The 24,984-nt window shown below is 44.7% G+C and overlaps 1 protein-coding gene across 1 annotated transcript; it reads right to left on the bottom strand.

The window, feature by feature from the left end:
• Nucleotides 1–2,758: 2,758 nt before the first annotated feature.
• On the bottom strand, nt 2,759–24,044 carry SENP2 (SUMO specific peptidase 2). The gene is made up of 17 exons (XM_064457109.1): nt 23,903–24,044; nt 20,690–20,745; nt 18,942–19,075; nt 18,053–18,128; nt 17,454–17,532; nt 15,290–15,434; nt 14,273–14,376; nt 12,313–12,407; nt 11,025–11,082; nt 9,247–9,310; nt 8,392–8,541; nt 6,917–7,048; nt 6,595–6,798; nt 6,387–6,466; nt 4,876–4,960; nt 4,092–4,187; nt 2,759–3,521 (listed from the first exon to the last, which is right to left on the bottom strand). The coding sequence occupies exons 1-17, from the start codon at nt 24,001–24,003 to the stop codon at nt 3,459–3,461; spliced, it is 1,722 nt and encodes a 573-aa protein (XP_064313179.1). The 5' UTR covers nt 24,004–24,044; the 3' UTR covers nt 2,759–3,458.
• Between the last annotated feature and the right edge of the window lie 940 nt (nt 24,045–24,984).

Here is a 24,984-nt window from a genome sequence, read left to right as displayed (position 1 = left end):
GCCTGAGCTTGCTATCTGTTGCTTTCTTTTGAGTGCCTTGCGTTGGTCACAGCCAAGCTGAGGTTGGGCAGGGGGTTCCCTGCTTCTGGCACTGGGCAGCCAGAGCTACGCGCTCCTGGGGGAAAAGGGGTGACTGGGGGTGTATTTTGTGGGAGGGGACTGTTTGCAGGCATTGCTAGGCATAGCTGTACCCAGTCAGTTGCGAAGGTGTTGCCATCATGCAGCCATGTCTCCCTGCACTAAACCAGGGACCGGTGCCTGTCCGCGGTTAGTTAGCAAAGCTGAAACGATGCTGTGGCACTGCTGTGGTTATTAATGGCACACTAATTACGCTCATGTAGCTGGAAAGCTCAGGTGCCCCTATGCACCTCCACAGCTGTGTCTCCAGCTAGCCAAAAGCTTGGTCTCTCCAGCAGCAGGGAGATGGCTGGCTCTGGGATGGGTGGAAGGGCAACACTGACTGCGGAAAGGACCAAATGGGACTGGGTTGTCCCTTGCATGAAATTGTGGCATGGCATGGGGTGCTGATAAGCAGAGCCATGCTCGTTCCCTCCAACCCCATCAGGTGCCAGGGACAGAGTGCCACCGGAGAGGTGGCCCCTGGGGAGGGCAGGCTCTGGTGCTACCTGTGTAATGCCTCAAAGCACCAAACCACATCGCTTGTCATGTCCATGTTTTGGAACGGTACAGGGAGGAAAGAAGTCCCTTCCCCACCTACAGTACAAGCAATCACAAAAAAGAGCATCAGTTTTCGTGTTTGCTGTCCCACCACCATCCCCAGCCCCAGGCAGTGAGGAATGACTCCGCTGCTAACAGGACTGGCGCAGCCCTGGGAAAAACCTGTGCTCACCATCACTGCAAAGATGGATCTGACCCAGACTGGCTGGCTGAGCCCCGCCACGTCCTTCCTGTGAGTAAGGACCATGTCACAGGGCAGACGGCATCAGAAATGTGCAGAGCTGAATGACGAGCATCCCCCCAGCCCAGGGGAGCAGCCAGGGGACACAGCATTACTCACCAAGTACACACATTCTCCCATCAGCACAGCAAAGCACAAGCTTATCATCTCCAAAAAGCCCTTTACTAAAGAGGAGCAAGGAACAGACCCTGCACCCAACTGTTCATCCAAAGCACAAAAGTTAACAGCCTATTTCTCTCCATAGGGCGTTCTCAGAGCACATTGTAGGGGCATAAGGACCCAAGCCACAGCCGAAGGGCCAGAGCCCACGAGATGACCTTGCAGACAGAGGGGATATTGACTGGTATGTGCACAATTTCCCCACCATCTCATACACGGAGGCTTTCAGCAGCCACAACCACACAGGCACTTCTCAGTGACCGGCAGTGACAAATGCAGGTATCCCCTAAAGGGATTTACACCACAAAAGTGCTTTTTGGTTTGCATAGAGGCCGGGGAAAGGCATCCAGGTAAGGTCCTTCCATTTAACATCTGAGCCCCCTCTGCTTAAGGGGCATACACAAGGAGTACCTGGAAAGCATCCTTAACCCCCCACTGGCCCCTCTGCAGGGGCTGTTTTGTTGTTGGGGTTTTTTTTTTCCCCAAAAAGAAAAAGTCTGCTTTTGTCATCAGCAGACAGCAGGGTCAGCCTCAAAACTGCATCCCCCCCAAAGGCGAGAACGGAAGCAAAGGGGAAAGGATAGTTAAAGCATTCAGCTACTGGGTCCTAGTGTTAATAAACAGCTAAAAATCTTCCAAATCCTCAAGGATCCAGGGAAGATGAAGTATCTCATGTAAGGACAAAACAGGGCAGACTGCCTTTGTAGTAGTCCTCTCTTTGGAGGATCTCCTCTGATTTTGTGACGGATTAAGCTAATCATTCTGAAAGCAAGGACTGATGCAGCTGCTGACCTGCAACACAGATAAACAACCTTATCAGCTTTCCCAGGAGAGCAGCACCATGAAAGGCTGACTGCACCTGCAATGACAGAGGGGATGTCCCCAGATTGCCATCTTTCCCCCAGAGCTGAGGAGAGGAGATACCTCGTCACCAGTCAAGAATCACCGGACATTATGGTAACTATGCCCTTAGAGAAACAATCTGACAAGGTTATTTATACAAGCATTCAAACATGCAGCTTCCCAAACAGCTATGGGGCAATCTTTCTTCTGCAACGGTACACGAAAGACCTGAAATCCCCCTCCAGTTCTGGAGTGTAAGCTAAAGGAAAAAAAAATGAAAGGGGGAAACACCATGTTTAAGCTGATCTAGCTCGGTCTGACCGCAGCAGAGTGAGGATTCACACGAGCTCTTCACTTGGCAGAGGCGTGGAGGCAGCACCTGCGGCACAGGGGCAACAAAGCACTAACACATTCCAGCAGCACCACTGAACCTGGACACGCCTCCATACCCTGGCACATCAGTGCTAGAACATTTTATTCCACTTCCACAGCAGTACACTGCAATACTGCATGGAGACACCCAAATTAGCCTTAGATTCCAGCACTGGACAGCCTGTGTTCACCAAGCTGCACACACAGGCTTTGTCCCACTGAACAGTCTAGTGAGTTACTCCAAAGAGAAATCTCCTACTTCGGTATTACCAGGACTGTGCTTGCTCATCTCACTGCTGAGCAACATCCTGATTGTCCCTTCAGGAATATGTGATGATCGCTTAGAGGCTTTTGTGCTCTGATACTCATCCTGGCCAGAGTCTTCCTCCTTGTAGATTGTAAGTGAGCTAAAAACCACACTGATATGTCAAACTTTTTTTTCAATTAAAAAAAAAAATCACTCTATTTCATTACCAGGTAGAGTTTCATTCCAGTAAGGCTCTTTATATAAGTTACATATTTATTTTAATAAAAAGAAATAAATACTTCTCTTTTCACATTAGATAACTCCCCGGAGACAGCAAAATAAAAAACCAAACAAACAAAAAACCAAACCAACAAAACAAACAACAAACCAACCCCAGCTACAGAGGCTTCACTATGGATTTGTTGCAAATCAAAAGATGGTAAGTGCTTTCTTTCTATGGTCACCACAAATCCAGTTTTAGGAATCAAATAGATCGTCGATATTCCAGAAACAGAAGAAAACTCTCCTCGAGGAAACAGTAGCTAAGCACATTGTCCTTGGGAAGATTATTTGTCCATTTGTCCATAACGAGGCCACGTCTGCTGTGAGGTATGAGCATCCACCTCAGCGATGGAGGTTCACAGCATTTGTTCTTAACCGTTCCCTTGGCAACGTCACAGCAATCTTTCTGGCTTGCACTTAAGGTGCATTAGCTAATTTCAAAGAGAGTTACTGTCTCCAAAATCGGGAAGATTAAAAAAACAAAAAAAACAAACCCAACAACTTAACTGCTACTTCATAGTCTAAAGAGGAAAATTTGTGTGCCTGCTGCCTTTTCAAATAAAGTACTAGAAAAGTAACTAAAATAACAGTTAGTCACCCTAAGGTGATCACAGTGTTACTCTAATAGTGCATGTCTCACAGCAGCTGCTGATGGATTATTTCCCACACCATCTTCTTGCGGAAGTAAGGCATGTGATTCTGCAAAGAAAAGAAAAATCCATTAAATACAAAGTCATGGCAGAAAGAGGCAGAAGGTATGCATAAACACCAGTTAATTCTTTAATATGAAGTTCCTTTTAAGAACTGTCAACGCCTGCCATTTGGGTGCAACATGGTTTTTACCCACACAGCTCCTCAGAGGGTGACATGACAACCCAACAAAACCAGATTTACTTGACTACACAACAGCTTACAAACACTTTAATAAAAGACCACTGCGTTGGAAATAACCAGTGTCTTAACTGGTCAAAAGCTGAAATCCATTTCTCCAAAAGATACACAGGCCAGATACCACAAAGCCACTGGCTGCAGTTATCTTGCCCAAGAAGAATCTCACGGATTCAACTAGGGAGCAGATACCTAAGGATGGAGAATACAGCTCTGACCTGCTGAGGCTGCTTTGAAGTTCCAACCCCAGCAACCATGCATGAAAAACGGAGAGGTACAAAACCTCAGCCTCTGCCCCAGACACAATTAACAGCTGTGGCATAACTTCCCTGGCTCTTGTATCTGTGAAAAAGTCTGGAGCTGTTTATAACCTTTACTCACCTGTGTAAAGTTTATTGGTTTGTCTCTGGAGATATAATCTGCGTATTTGCACATAAAAACCCCGCAGTCGCTTCCATTCAATTGCTGAGGGATTTCCTAATGAATGCAAAGGAGATGGAGAATTTTCCTCTATCTTAAGAGAAAAGCAATTTGGAAGCAGCACACAGTACCCACACCAACCATACATTAACCAGACACTCATGAGGCTAACTGCATAATCCATTTACCGCTCCCAAACACAAGGAATAGACCCAATTAACTGCTCATCATCCCTCCCCTCCGCTTCCTTTACTTGGATGTTACAATCCAAATTCTTGGCAGGCTGACAAGGGATAGCAGCCTTCCTCCCTGCAAGGTGTCTTGAGGTTTGCACCGTCTCGTGTTTCTTAAATCAAGTCTTTAGATACTGCTTTTTACTATTAACTTGAGAAACATCAGCTCAACCCTTTGCTTTGTCAAATGCCAGGATTTGTGCTCCAAACATGCAGCCTATGTTCCCTGACAACAGATTTTTAAATTTGACTTGTGAAATGAGGGCAAAGCCAGATTCACCTTCATGTGGCAGACTAATTTAAAAAAAGAAAGTATTCAGCCAGCAAGGAGAGGCACTGCTTAAAGGTTTTTGTCCCAGCATGGTTCCCTGGTCCACTTGCAGCCCGATAAGGTACCATAACAACATGAGATGCTTATGGCCATTCTCTAAAGGTTTGGACTTATATGAAAGTGTTAGGACCTTTGTGATGAGTTACAGTTCACATTTCAAATCCAAGTAATGTTCACATACATGTGACTCCATGCTGTGAAGAGTCCACTCTGAAAAAGTCAGCTCCAGATTTCTTTTTTCCCGGCTTTCTTCTTGCAGGTATTGTCTGTTTAAAACAAAACAAACAAACAAAATCACTCTTCATGTCTGTAATTTAGGCCAACAAAAAAAACAAGCTGCTGAATGATCACAGGAAGATGAATGGCAGGACAGTAAAACGTCAAAGGATCCTCACAGCAGCTGATTTAAGGCATTTGGAGGAAAAATCCAAATCTTAAATTTACACACACAGTGAGAGGCTGCAAGCTAATGGTCAGGAATAAGACCCCAAATCACATGTTCTCAGAGGAGGAACAGAAAAACCAAGCAAGGAACCAGAGTGCCGTAATTCCACCATGTGCCTTAATCCCACATACTGCGTGCACTACCAGAAGAACAAATACAAAAGCTTTTGGGCTAATACCTCTGGCTGAGGAAGTTCCCAGACCAGCAGTTTCTGGAAGAATACTCTTGAGGAAAAAATCATTTGATGCAGGCCTCTTCTTATACCCTTTCCCAGGCATGTGTTGTTAACTCTTCAGGAGAGCACAGGACTAAAACAACATTTGATTTGTCTCTGTGGGCCTGCTCTCCAGCTTTTGGTCTATAAAGCTGTTAGGTTAAGGGTTTTTATTACTTCTGCATCTGTGGCAAAGACATCTAAGGATGCTGGCTTGCACAACATGAAAAACTGTACCCACTACATTTAAGATGTATGCCATGCCAGCTGATACATCTGGAAAAGCTTGCTACAAGACATCTGTCTTGAACAAGAATGTCAGAAATACAAATAACACACAGCAAGGACATGAGGGTAAGCTGCTGGGGTAAGCTGGAGGGAAACATGCCTTTGTTTAAAACACTGAACAGGACAGAGGAGGTACAGACAAACTGAGAAGTACCATGTTACATAACTCACTAGAGCAGAAAGAATGAACATTACGAGTGCGTGTGTGGGAAAGGTCTCAATGCAAGAAAAGGATAAAAAAGCTACGCAATGAAGAGTAAAAGTCTATGTGTAGCTGATCTCAAATAGTGTATGTGCCCTCAGTCACCAATATTACTGAGTTGCAATCTGAAAGTTCTTAAAGAAGGGGAAGTAAAAAAAGCTCTTGGAAGACTGTAATCCTTTTTCAGGTTGGCATTTTGAAACACTTCCCTGAAATTCTTCCCGCTCACCAATAGGCCAGTTTTATTGCCTGCTAACAAAGTCAGTGCACGCGTGCCACAGGGCTATCATGTATTTGACAGTGACGCTTTGTCTACGTGTATAGTGGGAAGGTGGCAGAATCCAGGCACCCAAGACCCTGGGTGGAGAGGACATGTGAGACTACATAAGTAGTCCATGTCACACAACTTGCAGCAAGCAAAGTTCAGATTTCTGTTTCTTTATCTACAGGACATAGAAAATCTTGCAGTCGTGTTAGAGGGAGGAAATCCAAAAACCTCCTCATAATTCACAACATAAAAGCAGTGCCTGTGCAGTTACTTACAACACAGTTTCACAAATCTTGTCCCCTTTTTGTCCCATTGAGTCGAAGTATTTGATGGTGGTCTTTCTGACATCTATGACCTGTTATTAAAAGGTGACAGTTAGACAAAGCACAACCTTGTGCTGCATACACAACAAAACCTAAATGACTTTTCTTGTGATTTTTTTTCTCCCCATCCAATTCTAAATAAAAAGCCAGTTTGACTCACCACTAGTGCCCAGTGCACTCTCAGGTGAATGGGCACAAAGATGAGGTCCTGCTTGAAGAGATCCACTCCCCTGGTCCATCTTCTTACTGCTTTGTAGCCCCCAGAAATTAGTTTGGGATAAAAGAAAGTACTAAAAGCATGGACTGCTGGATATCCTTCCTTCTTATTTCTTTCCACCAGAAGACTCATGTAGAAATTAATGACCTGTACCACAAAGAGTAAAACTCGAGATGTAAAATAAGACACTAGTCACTAGACAGTGAAGGGGTATTTTTTAAATAAATGCTGAATTAGAATATCACTGTGCTGCAGCTAGTTTCACCTCATCGTTTAGCCAGCGAAGGTTCCTTAGTGTGTGGATGTCCTCACGAGTGACCTTTAGTTTGAAGGCACTGCTCATAATCTCATCCGGCTCACCTTTGCCAAACGCAGCAACCACCTCTCTCTCCATGGCCTGAAACAAACAATTAAATGGGGAAGGACTTGTGAAAAAGAGTATTGAGCGTGCTAACCTGTGGGCAGCTTTCAACTGAAACAAGGCCTGTAAATTAAGCTTAGGTGACAGAGCAACTGGCTTTGCCAGTCTTCTGCTAAGTTAGCAATAGCCTTTTTTTGTTGGTTGGTTTGTTTCAGAGTCCTAGCTTTGAACTTTAGAGCTCAGGTTTGCTTCAGTTTGTTTTCACAAAGGAAGCTGATATAAAACGCATGGACTAGCAAATGCAGCTGAAAAATGACCAGAAGTGCAGCGAACACCTTTCCCACATGATGCTGCAGCTCTTGCAATACTGAGTTTAAGCCAACCACAGTAGGCATTCTCCATACCAAGGCAGCTAAGTCAGAAGCTGAAAGAATTTGAAGGCGGGGGACTTCAAAGAGAACTGAAGTAACAGCAAAGGTGGAAATTGAGGCAGCTACACTGCAGGCAGTCAATCAGGAGTCCAGGTTGTGCAGGCAACTGGTTGTAATATGGATGTTTCCATCTAAGACTGCTTAAGAAATGCAAATAAATCACTAGGTCTGTTAGTAAATACTCTGATCTGCAATAGCATCTCCTTCTTGGTTGAATTTGCGCTAGCAAAATAAGAAAAACACCTGGTTTTCCTTTTACTGAGCATTACTGCGCAGACTTTGTAAACTCTGGATTTGCTAGCCCTTTCAAAGTTAATCGTCAATGGGCAAAAAAAGGAGGTGCTCAGTTAGATCAGGATGACTGCAACCCTGAAGAATAAAAGCAGCCAAAATTCATACAAGCAGGGAAACCTAAACTCCTACTCCCTGTTGCATAGCACAACAAAGGTAACCCGTGACCACTGTTACATGCAGTGCAACCACACCCAGTGTGCACACATGGCTCTGCGAGATCCTGAGGACTTACACAAGATGCTCAGGACCCCCAAAAGCAATGCAACACTGTGGATCAGCAAAAGCTTATTTGTCAGGTTCTATCACCACAGTAGCACAGGTTAAGAGGCAGAGCCAATATAACTGTACAAATCAGGTTAGCACTGCTCTGGACGACCTTGTTAAACCTGGACTAATTTTTGCCCTGGGAGCAGAAGCCCCACAAACACTTAGGTTAGCACAACTGAAGGAGTGTGTGGAGCATATTAAATCCTTAAAACCAGCTTTATTGCTGACCCTTGCACTGTGAAGTCACAGCCGCACACACTCAGTAACAGGTTAAAATGCAAGTTCCTAAGGTTTCAAACAGCCTTAAGAACCACCTATAATAAATGGAGTTCCTTGCAGCTGTTACACAGCCTTCTGTTTTGTCTAACAGACTATCAGCTATGGTACCTCTGTGAGCGGCGAAAAGTGTTCTACTGTTTTTTCTGAGCTTGGGAATTTCTTTTCTTCCACATCAAGGACAGATGTCTTTCTGGACAGAACAGGTGCCAGACATACTTCGAATAACACCCCTTCTGAGACTTCAGCTCCATCCTGTCTCTGTTAGACAAAACAACATTAAGCTAGCAAGCAAGCACAGATTTGTTTGCTAGGAAATAGTGCAGAAAATCTTGCTCATGTATAAAACCGGAAGGGGTTTTGTACACATATCCAACCAGCAAACTCCAAAGTTACTTTTTACGGATGACTGCGTTCCAACTGTGCACCCACATAGTGTGGCACTCAAAATTAAACAGAGGCAAGAGAGGCAGAGAGTTAGTTTGGCTTGGACTAGCATTAAGAACCCCAGCAAAGACTCCACATGTAGGTATCAAGTTGAGATTGAGATTAATATTTCTGATTTTCATGATTAAAGTTTTATTCTTTGATCTCAGTCCTGAGCAGAAATGACAGTCAAAAATGTTCTTCCTGTCTCACAAAACAAGAGAAGACTAAAGATAACCACAGTCCAGCTTTGCAGGTCAACTAGGTCTGTGCACTGAAGATTCTGAGGCTACACCAAACACATTCAAAGGGGTAGAATAAATATAGTGTGCTCATAATAGTCCAGAAACAAAATTAATGGCAGCTGGAAACCCTTTGTGATAGTGCTACTCATAAAACAATGCTCCCGCTTTCCCTGGGAAAAACAACCAGGACACATGTATTGTTGAGTAAGTAACGTATTTAAGTGAAGAGTGCAAAAATTTCTGATCATAAATAGCTATATTTTCCTAAAAAGTGAAATGAGTAACACAAGCTTACCCCTGCAATGGCTTGTTTCACTGGTCTTCCCTGTTCATAAGAGTTTTCTGCTGGTGTGTAACACCTGCGAGGAGAGTGGGAGAGAGAGAGAAGTGAGCTGCATATCTGTGCTGTCCCATGTAATTCTCAAGAATTCACCTTCTGGATATGCTTTTTCAAGGCTGATTCTGACTAGAGCCTCAGTTGCACACATGAACTCGTGACACATCATCTCAGCCTCCAGCACTGTTCCTTCTTAGTAGCAAGACTGGGATAGAATGAAGAGCTGGAAGCTTTGCCAACTTTTTTTCCATCTGCATGTGCAAGACTCCTTTTGTTTCTCTTTATCAGTTTCATTACTTAGAAAACAGGGAAGCAACCAGCACTTCCTCTATCAAGTGCTTTGTGATCTACTGCTGATAAATACTGCATGCTAGGCGTTATACTGCAAGGTATAACATGAACATCTGCAACTATACTTGCATCCAAATATAGTTAGCTTAGGGAAACTAAGACCAGCACATCGAATTAAAAATGGGACAGCTACAAGATGTTTACTTGCCTTCTATAGGCTAGTCAAGAGAGTGACTATCCCCATTTGGAGAGGATTATCATTAAAACCACGCAGACTCTGAAGAGCAAACAAATGCACAGACATTAAAGTTGTCCATATATATGACCCTTCTTCAAAAACAAGAATTTGCATTGTCACCAACAATCCCCTTTTCAGCAAGGAGACCTACAATAGACTCTCATGGTATCCTGCACTCATTATGCTTTAAAGGCACAATGGTAAGAGTAGATATCACAAGCCTTTTCAAATTACCTCAGTTAGTAGCTAAATCTGCAAAAAAAGGCAAGAAAATGTTCCTTTTACTTGAAGCCATCATACTCTATCAGTTACTTTATCTCCTTCTCTCCCCTCGAGCTTAGGAGAACCGGTGACAATTTAAGCACAGGAACAGTGCTGCAGGCTAAATATAGCGCTAGTATTTAAAGCGGGGAGAAGCACAGGGACAGAATTAGCTAAAAAACAGGACTGCCACAACTGAATCTCTCTCTGCTCCCATTTACACTTTCTCTTCTCTCTTTTAAGGGCAGGTCACTGCAGAAAGATGCATGCATCAGACTGCCATACAAAATCTCTCCATGTTGCTGCACTTAGCAACCAAATACCCATTTCCCTCAACAACACAAAGCCATCTGAACTCATAGTCCTGACAGCTCAGACAGCCAGTACAAACATGTCCACTGGCCTCCAAAACAGCAGACAAACCAATTGCATGCTTCCTTTTTGGTGTCCTATTCAAACCCAAGGCATCCTGTAAGTCACAAAAACTGCCTCAGTCCCACCAGGCTTTACAAGCTCTCTAACCATTATACTAAGGGATCCTAGCTTCAAAGTGCAAGAAATTAAATGTCAGCTAATTAACGGATGTGAAACCACTGATGGTTTGCGGTGATTGAGAGGAACACTCACAAGCAAAAATGGATTCTCCAAAACCAAGGACAATGTGGTACAGCCACCACTCTCACCCTGACTGGCTTTCTTCCCACAGTGAAGGACCCCGCAAACACCACACCAGTACAACCCTGTTTGTCACACAGCACAGCTCTAGCACGGGAGCTGTGTTTGAGATGCAACTGGCTGGTGAGCAAATCAGAGCCACAAACTAGTTACTCCTCTTCCACAGCACTGAGACGATAAGTATGATTTGTCTTCTGGACATTACTGGAGGCTGAAAGAGACGTGCACACAGAGCCAAAAGAAACAAGAACCATGGGTAAAGAGACCCTACCTGATCATATCATTTCTCTGAGACCACTGTGGGCTGCAAACATCTGTGCATTTGATACCTGCAAAAAAAATAGGAGTAATACAAAAACAAGAAGTCAACTTTCAATTACCATCAGATAGCTCTTGGCTTCTGGGTGATAAACACAAAAAAAAGCTTTTGATGATGACTGTATGGTCAGGAAGTTCGAACCCTGGCAAACAGTTTGGACTTTGAATATCATGCGTGAGTGTATCAGAGCTGAAGCAGGGCATTTATTAAGTTTTAAATTCTTGATTGCACACTTGACTCAACAAACAATTTTTGCAAAACCAGATGCTTCTCCAGCCTCAGAACAGCTTGTAATTTTCCACAACAAAACAAGCCTTCCCCAGATTCTAGCACCTGCTCAGAAATAATTTCAAAACCTAAGACTGCATAATAAAGTCACATCATGTAAAAAGAAGTATTGATGAAAAATCGTTTAAGTAATGAACAGGGAAAAAAAAGACCGGGACACTAAATATATACACATGAACACATGGTATTGTAACACACTGCTGGCACGAAAGAAAATAGCCTGTCAGCAAACCAGTTTAAGTACTGGTACAAACACTGCAGAAGACAATTAAGGTCACTTAAGTAGTTAAGTATCTTCAACTCACTAAAGATAATCTACAAAAGAAGCTAACTTGGTATCAACGGTGGTACTGTGCAGTTAGCTCACTTGGTTTCAAAGCTGTATATGACATAGAAATAGTGATATATATAGAGAGAGCATTAAAAAGGGTTTAAACAGTAGCACATAACTGCAACTCTGAGTTAAGGAACAGGCATCTAAGAGTGCACAGTAAGGTATCACCCTCCACCAGTACAACAGCGAAGGAGTACGAAGTTCTCCTGCATAGTGCAGTTACGTCTACAGCTACAAACATGACCGGTACAGTAATGTCTCTCAAGGAGAATTTAAAAAAAAAGACACGTTTTCACTTCAACAAAAACTTTACAAAACCATTTTAGCCAATAACTAGCTGTGGTTTTGGGGTGGGGTGTGTGTGTGTTTCTCCCCTCTTTTTTATTCCCCTTTCTTTCCAGAGACAGCTCATTTCATTCTAAGAGCTGACATAAGCTATACTAGCATAAACACACTGGCTGGTTTAGATTTTCTTAAAAATAGACACAGATTAACGATACATTAGCATTGACAAATCTCTTTAGTATAATCTATACCTTCGAGACTTAAGGAAATGGTCTATTTTGATTTGAAGTCTACCTACAAAGTAGAACAGATATGAATCATGCGGATACTCACTGGTCCTTAGTGTCATACGTGGATAGACATCTCCATATTTTTGTTCTTCCAGGTGACTCACAGTCATCACTGGTTCCTTAGAGTAGGCTTCAACACTTTGGTACAGCAAAAAACAGAGAAGAATCGCAGTTTTTATATAAATGACATTTCTTATCAGTGCATACCAATTCACTAGAAAGGATACAGTTTATTTGTACACAACTGTCCACATTAGAGTTGGAAGCCATAGTTAAAGCGATAGAAATATGTAAAGTAAAATCAGGCTGTTTAATCCCTTGACAAAAACATCCTGTCTCCTGCACTGGTTTCGTGACAAAATGCAAAGGGCATTTCCATGAAGATTAAGTTTACCTTCAGAAGCTTTGGCTACTTTCAACTCAGGCATACTGAAGATACCGGAGTCAAGTTTTCTGTCTCCAGAATTTCAACAGAGACTAACCAATCATGAAATTTGATTAATTTACCTTTTCACCAACAAATCAGTGGCTTTTTTGGTTTTTTTTCTTTAAAAAGAGAAAATATTCTTTACAGATCCTACAAATACCTGGATTAATCTGAGGCAGCCGCTTTATTTTGTGGGACAAGACAATATTACAACCACGCTTGACCAATTCTTTTCAATCTACTTGTTAAAGATTATGCTGGCACTGAGAAGGCAATGTTCACAAAATGCATACTTCGGGGACATCTTACTTCAGACCTGCTCTACTCTGACCTCAGGGACTACATGCTCATTAGAAGTTGGAGTGCATTAGACACATTCCACAGGTACACTCTTTGGTTTAGCTTCATGTGAAAGGAATCTGTTTCACATGCTTCAGGTCTCCTCTGAGGTATGAGCCAAAACACAATAATCAATGACTGGAAGATTAGATGCTGAAAGCAGAGTCTTAACCCAGCCTAAAATGCTATTGCCAATACACCTAAAACTACATAAGATACTGTTTTCCATATAATTTTCATGCATCAGAATGTTTAAACATGATACACTGTTCTGAAGCCCTGTGTCTATACATTTTCTAGCTGTGAACCACTGAGTGGAGTTTTTTTCTAAGCCTTGGTAACAACCCATGTTTCACAGCATTTAAGGAAGCTGCAAGAAAGCATGGCATTTTCTACCTTCTCACTGTGTAGAATGGCATGTTGGAACTTCAGCACCATCTGGGCATCAGTATTTTACAAGAATTAGGCCCCTTCAATACAGCTTTGAAGTGTAATTATTCCACTAAGATAATGGCTTCTATTATTTTTGTGTTTTTTACTTGCGTAGTTAACTTGTGCCATCTCTCAACACAGTTATTAGATATCAAATATACTGATCACCAGTAATAGATGAATCAGAATTACACAGAAGTTCCCCTTTGCAGGGTGCTTTAGGAACTGGAATTCTACATGAGTGGGATTTTGTCAACTCAGTGTACTGCAAAGAGAAAACTTCCTATAATTTGTGTGAGAAGGACTGGGGGAGGCAGAAAGGAAAAGAGAAAATTCTGGCATTCCCCATGTTTACCTTAAGTTTCACATTCTCAGATAAAACCAGATTGCTGACCACAGAAAAACTCATAAATTGCAAACAAGAGGAAGATAAATTCTTTTTAATGGTGCTTCAGAATAGCCAGTGCTGTGATCTTCATACTAGAAATTACACTGCCAGCACTAGATCTAGATACTACCTCCCTTAACAAAGAGACAAGAAAGGAGTATCAGAGAAACACACGCATATCAACAAAGGAATCTTCACCTTTAGAATATACATTCAGAGAATATTAATGCTTCACTGCAGGGAGCAGAGAGCTGAAGGAGGGGTCTTGATCTTTCAAAAATTAGTTTTCCCCAACACCTGCTGTGGGACACTGCCCTGAACCCCAAAGAGTAGGAAAGATTAATTCCCCTCCACTTCCACATACAACAGCTACAAAGTTACCACCAAAAAGTTAATGGTTATTTTTCCTATAATTACTTGCGGAAGCTTGTAAGCTGTGGGTTCGGGCGGCTTCTAGGGTATTTTTCCTTAACCAGTTCCAACAGCTGTTTGTATTTCGCCTTTTCACCTCGCTGAACATCCTAGCAGAATGGAGGGAAAAACCAAACAGATTAGAAGAACTGCACGCAAAGCAAATGTTTGAAATCTGGATATAGTGTGGACTGCACAGGCTGTTCCCAAAATCCTGGCACGTTATTCAAGTTTACCTTAGCAGGAATTCGCACACCTTCATTTTGTGTTAGCCCTGCTCTAGGAACTTGTGTCCCACCATAAACCTCAAAATTCCTTCTGCAACTGCTTTCCCAAATGGGGGCCTCTTCCCTTCAGCTGTGGTCTGCACCTCTTGCGTAATAATTCAGGCTAATATGGATTCCTGTCCCTATACATAATGACTGGGTGCTATGAGTCCCCAGGGTATCTTAATCATACTCCATAGCTTGCCATGGCCTGCTTCTCCAGTAGTTTGGTGTAAGTTCTTCTCCTGTGTAAGCTAGGTTTATCAGGAATTTTCCAATAGTTGCTTCAGATATTGGAAGGAAAGGACAGGGAAAGACCTCTCAGGTAGTCCTGTAAGGAAGGACTGAGCAGTTTTTTGCCTACGTTATCTTTTAAAAGTTGCTCTGTAAAGATCACAGTTGAGCTAGGTTAAGGACAAAATAGTGAAACAACCCTGCAACAACTACATACTTAGTGACAAGGCAGCACAGCTCCACTTATAAGCGAAACTGTCTGGAGGATCCTTGCTCAGTACACCATTTGCAAGAAAATGGTTTAAAATTCAATCTTTTGGCAACAAAGCACTGCTCTGTTCCAAGACTTGATGCATGTAAAGGCAAATAAAATGCTATATGCTGATTTTCCAGAAGCATTCCTTCAACTTCATTAATTACACACACTGTGCTGTTTCAAACTGCTGCTTCAGCATTTACATACAGCTTTGTTAAAACTGCTAAGTTGTTTCCTTTCAAAAGACACCTTTCTCACCCAGCGTACCTCTTCAGCAGTACATAAAAGCCTCCCCGTTTTGCTGACTTCTGAAGTCGTGGATTCTGGCACAGTGCGCTCCTTGATGGGTGGCCTCAGTGTTAAGATGCCATCTGGAGCAGGTTTGATGTGGTGTTTCCCACTCCTGCTTGAGCTAAAAACATCAACGGCGAAAGAAACAGTGTCAAGAGAACATCAAATACATACCTTCTGATTCAAGCTCCAACAACAACTATTTTGTAAAGTGTATACACTGATGATGGAGACAGACACAAGAGGGTTACAACTTCAGATGAAGACCTGCTGTCTTCAACTGGCTAATAGGAAAAGAAGTTTAAGAGAAGTTAAAGCAAAAATCAGAACTGCCTGGAATATACACTGTTGTTTGATCTGCATGTCACAACTGCACTCAGAGGCACATGCTATGTCCATGGCAGTCCAAGCCCTGAGTGAATACAGAAGACTAAAGAACCATGCAGGAGTGTTATTCATACCATACCACCCTTGGCTCTTCTAAAAGCTAGTGCACTGGCACCAAAGCATAGTTTCTGCTTCCCTCACAGAATCATTCTGGCAGAGATCTCTGGAGATCATGTGGTCCAAACCCTTGCTCAAGCAGCATCACCCATGGCAGATTGCCCAGGATCATGTCCCAGTTAGCTTTTCAAACATCTCCAATGTCAGAGACTCTACAACCTCTCTAGGCAACCTGTACCAGTATCTGACCACCTTCAGAATCAAACAGTGTTTCCTGATGTTCAGATGGTGTTTTCTGGTTTTTAGTTTGCACCTATTGCCTCTGACCTGTCAGTGGGCATCGCTGATGTCAGCCTGGCTCCCTCCTCTTTATTCCCTCCCTTCAGATGTTTATACACATTGATGCGATCCCTCTGAGCCTTCTCTTCTTCAGGCTGAACAGTTCAGGCTCTCAGCCTCTCCTCGTATGAAAGACGCTTCATTCCCTTAATCATCTTCGTGGCTCTTCGCTGGACTTGCTCCAGTATGTCCACATCTTCCTTGTGCGTGATGTGCCAGCACTGGACACAGCACTCCAGAGGTGGTCTGCATAGAAAGCAAGAAGGATCTCCCTCGACAAGCTGGCAACACTGTTCCTAATGCAGCCCAGGATGCTGTTGGCCTTTCCATCAAGGTTGTGTCACTGGTTCATGGTCAGCTTCTTGTCCATCAGGACCTCCTTCTCTGCAGAGCTGCTTTCCAGCTGGTCAACCCCCAGCATGTACCACTGCATGGAGTTGTTCCTCCCCACATGCAGGGCTTTGCATTCCTGCTTGTTAAACTTCGTGAACTCTCTGCCAGGTTCTCCAGCCTGTCCAATTCTCCAGCCTGTCCAGGTCTCTTTGGATGGCAGCACACCCATTTGGTGCACCAGCCACTCCTCCCAGTTGTGCATCACCTGTGAACTCTGTCCCATCACCCAGGTCATTCATGAAGATATTAAGCAATGCTGGCCCCAGTACTGATCCCTGAGGTACACCACTACTGACTGGCCTCCAACTGGACTTTGCAACTTTGTCACCACAGCATCTCCAAGCTGTGGTACACATGAGACTATCAATCCAGTTTTGAGACTGGAAGGCAAACAGTAGCATCAAACCACATCATGACCCATTCTCTCCTTTTTCCAGCTATTTCTGACTCTGAGGTAAGTGTAAAAACTATGTCTCAGCATCCCCCATACAATTATTCAAAACAAATGCAATGTAAAGACTAGTTCTTTTATCAAATCAGGAACTATTTTGTGCCAAACATCGTGGAGGACTTTTTGAGAGAAGATTGTTGGGTTTTCTGTTTTCTTAAAAAACAACTTTTTCCCCCCATCAAACTAACTATATAGGACCTTTTCACAAGTAGTCCTGGTCCCAGTCTCTTATCAAGTTCAATACTTCCTCCTACCACAGACCTTTAATCTTCATCTAATATCCTGTGTCTATGAAGTATCCAGATTTAAAGAAAAAGTTTGAAATCAGGGGAGGGGGGGGAAAGCAGCTGGACACCTCCCTTAGTATGGCAGCCTGGAGGAGTTCCAGAATACCTTGGAAAAATATTGCTATGTGGACACAAATACAAATGTTAGGCAACATAGAAGTTCAAGAATGAAAGCAAAAGACAGCAAACCTTTCAGAGAAGTCAAAGAAAACAGAAGAATTTTTACCTCAGATATGGAATTGTCTTGTGAGAAAGGGACAGTGTTTCCTTATTCAAGCAAGTATTGGTTCCACAAGGCATTTTATCTACAAGAGAAGAGCATAAGCCATCAGTAACTATAAAAGGAAACTGAAGTTTATTGAGTTTACAGTAAAGAGCTTCACCAAAGATAATTTTCATTTTCTCTCTTACACCATAATATTATTTATGTTACTTCAGGATATTTTCAGATTTTCATATTGGCAACCACAGAAAGTTGCGCACACAAGGTATTGCCAGCCTAAACCTGAAATAAAAAGGGTTATCAGGATCTACTACCTAAAATTAGCATTTAAAACAACTTCTGGCAAGCTAACGGTGGACATATCTGAACTGAAGGACTGCATCCAATGCAGCTCTTTGTACTGGGATGACAAGAGAAACGCCTGACCCCAATCCAGATGCAATGCAAGGATGCAGGGAAGAAAGAGTTCACGCTCAAGTATTCCTAGATGCTACCTAGGCATTGTGCCTGCAATAATCTGTATGTAAGCCTAGGGGTAGAGTCACACAGTATACAAGGTAGGGTGAAAAAGGAACAAGTTAATAACTTGGTATCAGCCTTACCAATTTGTAGCATTTCTACGTCTAAAGCAGAACCTGTTGGTCTTTTAGATGAAGGGTCAGAAGAAGTGGACTGAGTCTTAAATAAAAACAAAAAAAGTACCAATGTGAGTATAACCTGAATCTGAATCCAAGCAAGCATAAACTTCCCGAAATTTAGTCGGCTAAATGGGACTTGGGGCCCATGATTTGCTGGTGCAGACTGTAGCAGAATGCAAATCTTCGCAGGATCTCTGACAACTACACTTTAAGTTTTTAATAGAGGCTCTCATATGTACAGCAATTAAAACAATACAAGCTTATTGCTGAGTTCTCAGTCAGCTCCTAAACATGCCACAGTGTAATAATATAGACCTTGAAAAATAGATTTTGTACAAATAAGAGTTTATTATTCCTCTTATCCTCTCAGGCAATAAGAAAAATAACACTACACCTTTGAACCAAACTAGAGTCAAGCACTTCATGACTCATTTTTACAGAGCCAAAGTCCTACAGGAATCCTCTCCTGGGCTTGTGGATAATGAACCTAGCAGAAAGAGGTTTTTCCAGAGGAAGTACGCAGTTTTTCTTGTACTGTAATGTATTTTGACTCCTTAACTATAAGGTTGAGAAAGAGAGTAACAGTTTACAAACACACTAAAACTATAAACTTGAACAACTGTAGTGTCTGGAAGACAACTAACATTTAGCTCCTTCCTCAGCTGCAAGTGCTAGAGCAGGGTACACAAACCTGAGTAAGGCAAACCCAGAACACAAGAGCTGCCTGCTATAAATTGAAAAGAACCTGCCGCTGTACAGGCTCAGAGTGGGCCTAACTTCCAGATACATTAGGGAGAGCTGCTTCATCTTTCATCTTGCACAGGTTCTACCTGCTTTCAAAATCCCCGCCTACCTCTTCTGCAGACTCTGTGATTGGAGCGGCATTGCTGACCGAAGCCTTCTGGCATTGACTTGATGCCTTGGCTGGCAACTTCACCACAGCAGCAACTTCTTCAACTTTCGTTTTACACTCAGAGATGGCGTAATCTAAAAAACAAAGACAGGCCATATAAGAACATGATTTAAAAGGGGATTAGGATTTCCATTTGCATTAAAGTCCATCTCCCTAATCCCACCTAAAGTAGTGTAGCTCATTTCAAATTACATACCCTTTTGCCAGTGGCAGTTGGTGGTGATATTTCTATTAGCTGGCTCACTGTGCAGTCCTTCAGAGCTGGAGCTCAAAGACTAACCCCTGAGTCTGCCAGCCATATCTGCAAAAACACCCTGCTTTTGGGAACATTCCCTGTTTCTGGAGAAGCAGCATAGGGTGCAATTTATCCTCCTCATCCCCTCCACACATGCATGTACTCTTGCAGTAGATTACATATCACTCTTGTCTAGTTGAGAAAAGCTGTTTGCTGAGGCCTGGAAATCAAAGCTACCCAAGCGGGCTCGTCTCGGTATTAAAGAAGCAGAGACATGCAACCCCTCAGACAGTACTTCCAAACATCAACAAGCCAGGGCTGTCTAATAAGGGCCTGTGTTAGAGATGAAATCATGTTAGACAGCAGCATTTGTTTGAGGATAAGAGAACAATATTTTAGCAGATGAGGGCATAGATGGTACCCTGTTCTTAGAAGCAGATCTGGCCTACTTGCTAAGATGTGGGAACTGTTCCTACCAAGAGTTGGTTATGTTGCTAAAAGGGGAAGGGATAGGGGAGCAAGATATCAGTTTGACATATATTTTAATAATTTCATGCTCTTAAGCCTGAAAAGCACACCAACAGTTCAGCAGCCCCTACCATTAAATAGGGGGCAGCATCGTTCACCAAGCCGTAACAAGTCTCCCTGCAGAACTTGTACTAGGAAATGTCATACAGCCTAAAAAGCAAATTTTCTCCCTCATTATCAGTAAAGACAAAAAAGAGAAAAATGTCCATCTCAAATCACGATCAGTGCAGCTGGCATCCAGAGGCACTGATATGGCTGCAGGCAGCTGTATAATTTTACCCTTAAATGCTTTGTGGGTATCAGAGAAAGCCTCATGGAAGAAAGTACTTCTCTACCCTGCTGTTCTCTGCTATGCCTAGCCTCTGCTGCATCTCCATCCTTCTTTACTCATCCTTCCTCTATCTTGTCAAAACGCATGTGCCAAAATTTTCAGATTTGAACTAAACTGACTCTTCTGTTTTCCATTCAGCTTTTTTTTCCCCTCAAATCCACTAGCTCACCAAAATACCATTTTTCTCTGTCTGCCATCAGTTTGACGTTACCTTCCTTCACATCCCAGATTCTAAGTGATTTTTCTTAAGACATATGGGCATTTTGAACTGGCAGAGGTACACTGCAAATACAGATAGGAGGGAACACATGGCTTTGATTTAAAATACTCTCTGCTGACATGCATGGACTCACTGCCAGAGAGACCCAGGGTATCTCCTGCTGGCCTTGCCACAGTCGACACAGATAATATATACAGGGTTAGGTCCTACGATACACCCTCAGGCCACTGGCTACGCAGACAGCCACGAGGAAAGAACAGCTTGAAAAACCACAGTTTCAGTAATAATGCTGAAGTACAAAAGCCATAGTTTTCTAAGGTGCATGAAACCTAAGAAAAATCAGGCATATTAAATATTTCTGTGATGTGCAGTACCTGATCTTTGCTTTTTTAGTTGAGCCTGGTCAGGATCTTCCCCAGGTGGCTGAATGCTGAGGAAAGAACACACAGAACAGTGTTTTGCAACCACAGGTAAGCTTGTAACAGGCTGACTTCAGAGGGCCCAACATCCAAAGCTAGTTTTCTTATCCCAAAGGTCTCCCCCTGCAAATGCCCCTGCAGCCACCTCAGACACGCACCCCCAGCTGCCGAGCATCTCTCACCAACAGCCCCCACCTCTCCCACTCAACAGACCACTCGCTGGGACCTCATTATCCCACTAAGGCATACCAGGCCTCTTTTTCTCATTCTGTTAATGCTTCCTTATGTTTTACATTTGGTGCTATCACCAAAAAATTGCTTAAGTTAATATGTAAAGTCTTCCTCTTTCCTCAAGAAGCATACCAGGCATCTAAGTTCGTAAATCACTACACTGAGTTGCAAAGAAAAGTCTAAGGAGGACAGGAAATAAAAGGTGGGAAAGCAGCTCCTCCATATACCCACTTAACTTACTGCTAAATTGGTGCTCGCGAACTAGTTCTTGAAATAATTCTTTAGTTGCGCCCTTTCTTATTAAGAGTAAGTCCAAGTATTATATCAGTTGATAACAATGCTAAAATCTAGTAAAAATTTTTACTTTGGGAACAGAGAGCAATGGTTGTGCCTAGGCTGGGGCTGGGATTTTTCCCCCCTATTTGCCTCCAAAAACACCATGACAGACAGCAAGGATTCTTTGAAGAATTCCTTGGTCTTCCTTACAGAAAATAATTTATTTTAAACTGTTATGCTCCTAAACCCTGCTGGTATCATTGCTTCTGGACTATCTTCTGTCTGTAACAGGAGCACAAAAAGTCAATGATATCCTTAACAGCACCTTTCATACAATATAAAAAATATTTGTTATTACTATGCTATTAAAGTCAGGCAGAAAATATTGGTGGGTAGGTGTTCAAGACAAATATGTTCCTATAAAGATGCATATTTGGTATTTCAGAAAGTAAAACTGACAAAGACAAAATATTTGTATCCTCCTGCTCAACTTTTAGCAGAAGCTAACTAATTCTGAGCCGCTCATCAACGAAAACTTTCCAGCATCAGTCAGTCTTCTGCAGGGATAAAGCACAGTTCAACCTCCTCAAGGCTACGTTCTGAGGTAAGCACAGTTTAAATACCTGACTGTGATTAAAATAACTGTTTTTGATTGGAGGGGCCTTTTTCTCCAACTTTAGCAGAGCACCCAACACCTGTGACAACATTGTTTTGTCCTTCTTTACCAGCCGCTTGGAGGTTTAGAATTAGTTTGACTGCAAGAAAAGATGAAGCCTCTCTTTGGTAATTCAGAAATAAATTGGGGAATCTTTGATGTTCTGAAGTACGGCCAGGGAACACGGATGGGCAAAAGGCAAAGGAAAAACAAATCTGTGCTTAGCTACCTCTGTCTCTGACAGGGATACACAACCCCGTGAGAAGGTTAAACTGTGTCATTGCAACTGGGGTTTTGCCAAGTGCCCAGGAGAAACAGGTAGGTGCACAGGGTGTTGAGTAATCTTTGAAACACTGAAAAAATGGGCCAGGAAATAAAAGCAATTTGAGACCGCTCTCCATGTAAAGATGCATTCCTGTCCTTCTCCTTGCTCTAGAGAACACAGTGCCTATTTATGTCCAGCATTTTACTTGCCTCCTCAGCAACTACAAGGGAAAAATAAGGTATTAGAAAAACTCAGGGACTCCACAGACACCCATATAAGCTCAGGCCCTCTTTTCCAAAACTTCTCCCCTGTGGTAAGAGAACAACCTGGTGTTGAGGACAGTTCATTAAGATTTATAATTTAAATCTGTAAAAAACCTCAAGTTTTCACAGGTTAACCCCCCCCAAAAAAAAATTGCACACAGCACTTCACTGGTGCAGTACAAGAGTAGCTAATGCTTATCTACTTTCCCCACCAGTTTCACCACCCACGCCCATAATTTTTCATCTTCAAGGGAAAGCCTCAAGTAGCAGAAACAACGACCACCCCTGTGGTTTAGGTTCCCTTGAAGAGACACACACAGGGGAGCTGGGAATATCTTTGCCATTTTACAGCATATCTTAGAGAGCACTGTTGGAAAACTTATTTTCAGCAGGACAGCTTTTGAAGCCACCGAACGCAGTTTCACTTGAATGTCATCCTAATTACTTCGCCTGTCATCCCCAGTGATCTCTCAGCAAAACTGTGTCTCCTGGTCAGATCATGACATGACAGCCTACAGTCTACAAAGACGTTTTCTTCAGTTTGGGACTGTGCTCTGCGCAGCAGCTGTGAGCAACTACTTGTGCAACAACTGGCTCTTTCCAGAAGATGTTCACTTTCCTCTGGAACATGAGACGCTAAGCAGAGCCTCCTGGAGCACCAGTTTCTCCCAGAGGGAGCAACCATACTCCCCAAAACATGGCATGTGATCCATATGTTCCCTCTCTTCAGAGGGGCGGAAGCAGCAGGCACAGAAACGGTTTAGCCATCTGTCACTGGGAGCTCTGGGGCACCAGCAGTGGTTAGCCCCTGGGAAGGCATCCCCCCTTCTTCCACTCCACACACAGGCCGTATCCCCATGCCGTGACTTTCCTCCATCCAATATAACCCTATATGTATCTATGCTGTTCCCTGCTGCTTCAACACACGTACTCCGAGTCTCCACCCCTTTTCTTCTTTTCAAATCCCCGCAGCGGAGACGGAAAGCGAACGAGAAGGTGGGTTTGCCAACGGATTTATCGGGAACATCTGGAACCCACGATCGTCTCGGTATCAGACGTGAACGACTGTGATGGTGAACACAGGGCGACCCGACAGCGATATCAGCCCCACAGGCCAGCAGCCGGGCCACAAGGAGGGACGCAGCCTGCTGTTTCACCCACTTACACCAGTTTCACCCACTCCCGTGCCGAGGCAGGAAGGGCGGTGGGTGGCACGGCCCTTCCAGGCCCTCCCGCCCCGCAGGGGGGTTTCTGGGCGGGCGGAGGGGCCGAGCCTGGCCCGGGGGCGGGCAGCCAGAGCAACTAAGTTCAGCTCGGCTCAAACGCCTCAGGAGCCGAGGAGAGGCGGCTGAGGTGCCCGGGCGGGCTCCCGCTTCCCACTAGGGATCCCGCAGGCCTCCCACCCCGGGAGCCGGCGGCGGGCCGTGACGGGGCGAGGCCCCCCGGGTGGCCGTGAGGCGGCGGGGCGGCTCGCTGACCTGGGGGGCGGCCTCTTGCGCGGCGGTGGGGCCGGGGGCGGCGCGGGGCGGCGGGCGGCGGCGAGGAGGGCGCCGAGGGCCCCCAGCAGCCATTGGTACATAGGCGCCGGCCGCCCGCCTCGCACCGCACCGCGGCGGAAGTGCGCCCAACCCGCGCGACGGACGCCCCGCCCACCGGCGGGCGGAGGAGCGCCTCTCCATTGGCTCCCGCCGCTGTCGGTTCGGGGGGGACAGCCCGCAGCCCTTAACGGAGCGAGGACCGGGGGGGGGAAGAGGGAGGTGATGCCTGCGCGCATGCGCAGTGCAACCTTTCCGTTCGTTGAGGCGGGCGTTAACGGCCGGCGTCTTCCCTCACCGCGCCGCCTTATCCCGCCCTATCCTGCCTTTTCCGGCCCTATCCTGGCCTTATTCTGCCCTTGTCCCGCCCTATCCTGCCTTACCTCATCCCGCCCGCCCCTCGGCGCCCTAATCCTGCGGCTGTACGAGAGGTTTGCCCCCTTAGAAACACCCTAACCCACGCCCTGGCGGGAGGCCGGGAGCAGCCGGGCCCTCTCCGGTGCTGCCGGCGGGGAGAGGCCGGGCTCCCTTCAGGGCAGAACCCTCTCTTGCTCCGCACCGGCCGGAGAAGCTGCTCCGCCTCCTCGGGGACGGAGGTGGGCGATACCGACCGGCGCCGCGGGCCGCCGCCCGTCCGCCCCCTCCTGCCTGCCCGCCCCCTCCTGCCTGTCCCCTCCCCGCAGGTGTTACCGAAATGCAAATCCCGGGCTTACCCAGCCCTGCCCCACTTAAGCCACCGGCGCTTTGCGCCCTTGCTCTTGCCCGCTCCCGCCGAAGCGGCCGGCTGGGACATGGCTGAAGCGCAACTGAAGGGGAAGCGGGCGGTTCCCGGCGTTCCACCATTGTGACCCAAGCCGCGGTGCAGACGTGCCCAACCGCCCGCCTCGGCAAGCCAACCCGAGGGCTCCGCTTAGCCGTTCTGCTTCGAGCTGGTTGCTGGTGGGTTTAGGTAACTGCCAGGGCAAGCCCTCACCCTGCCCCGCATGGAGAGGGCTTTTTAATACAGCGCTTTATTTATCAGCTGT

The sequence above is a fragment of the Phalacrocorax carbo genome, chromosome 7, assembly GCF_963921805.1.
Source record: "Phalacrocorax carbo chromosome 7, bPhaCar2.1, whole genome shotgun sequence".
In the NCBI taxonomy this organism is placed as follows: Eukaryota; Metazoa; Chordata; class Aves; order Suliformes; family Phalacrocoracidae; genus Phalacrocorax; species Phalacrocorax carbo.
Note: the sequence above shows the minus strand (reverse complement) of the source record. Positions and strands in the feature narration are given on the sequence as shown.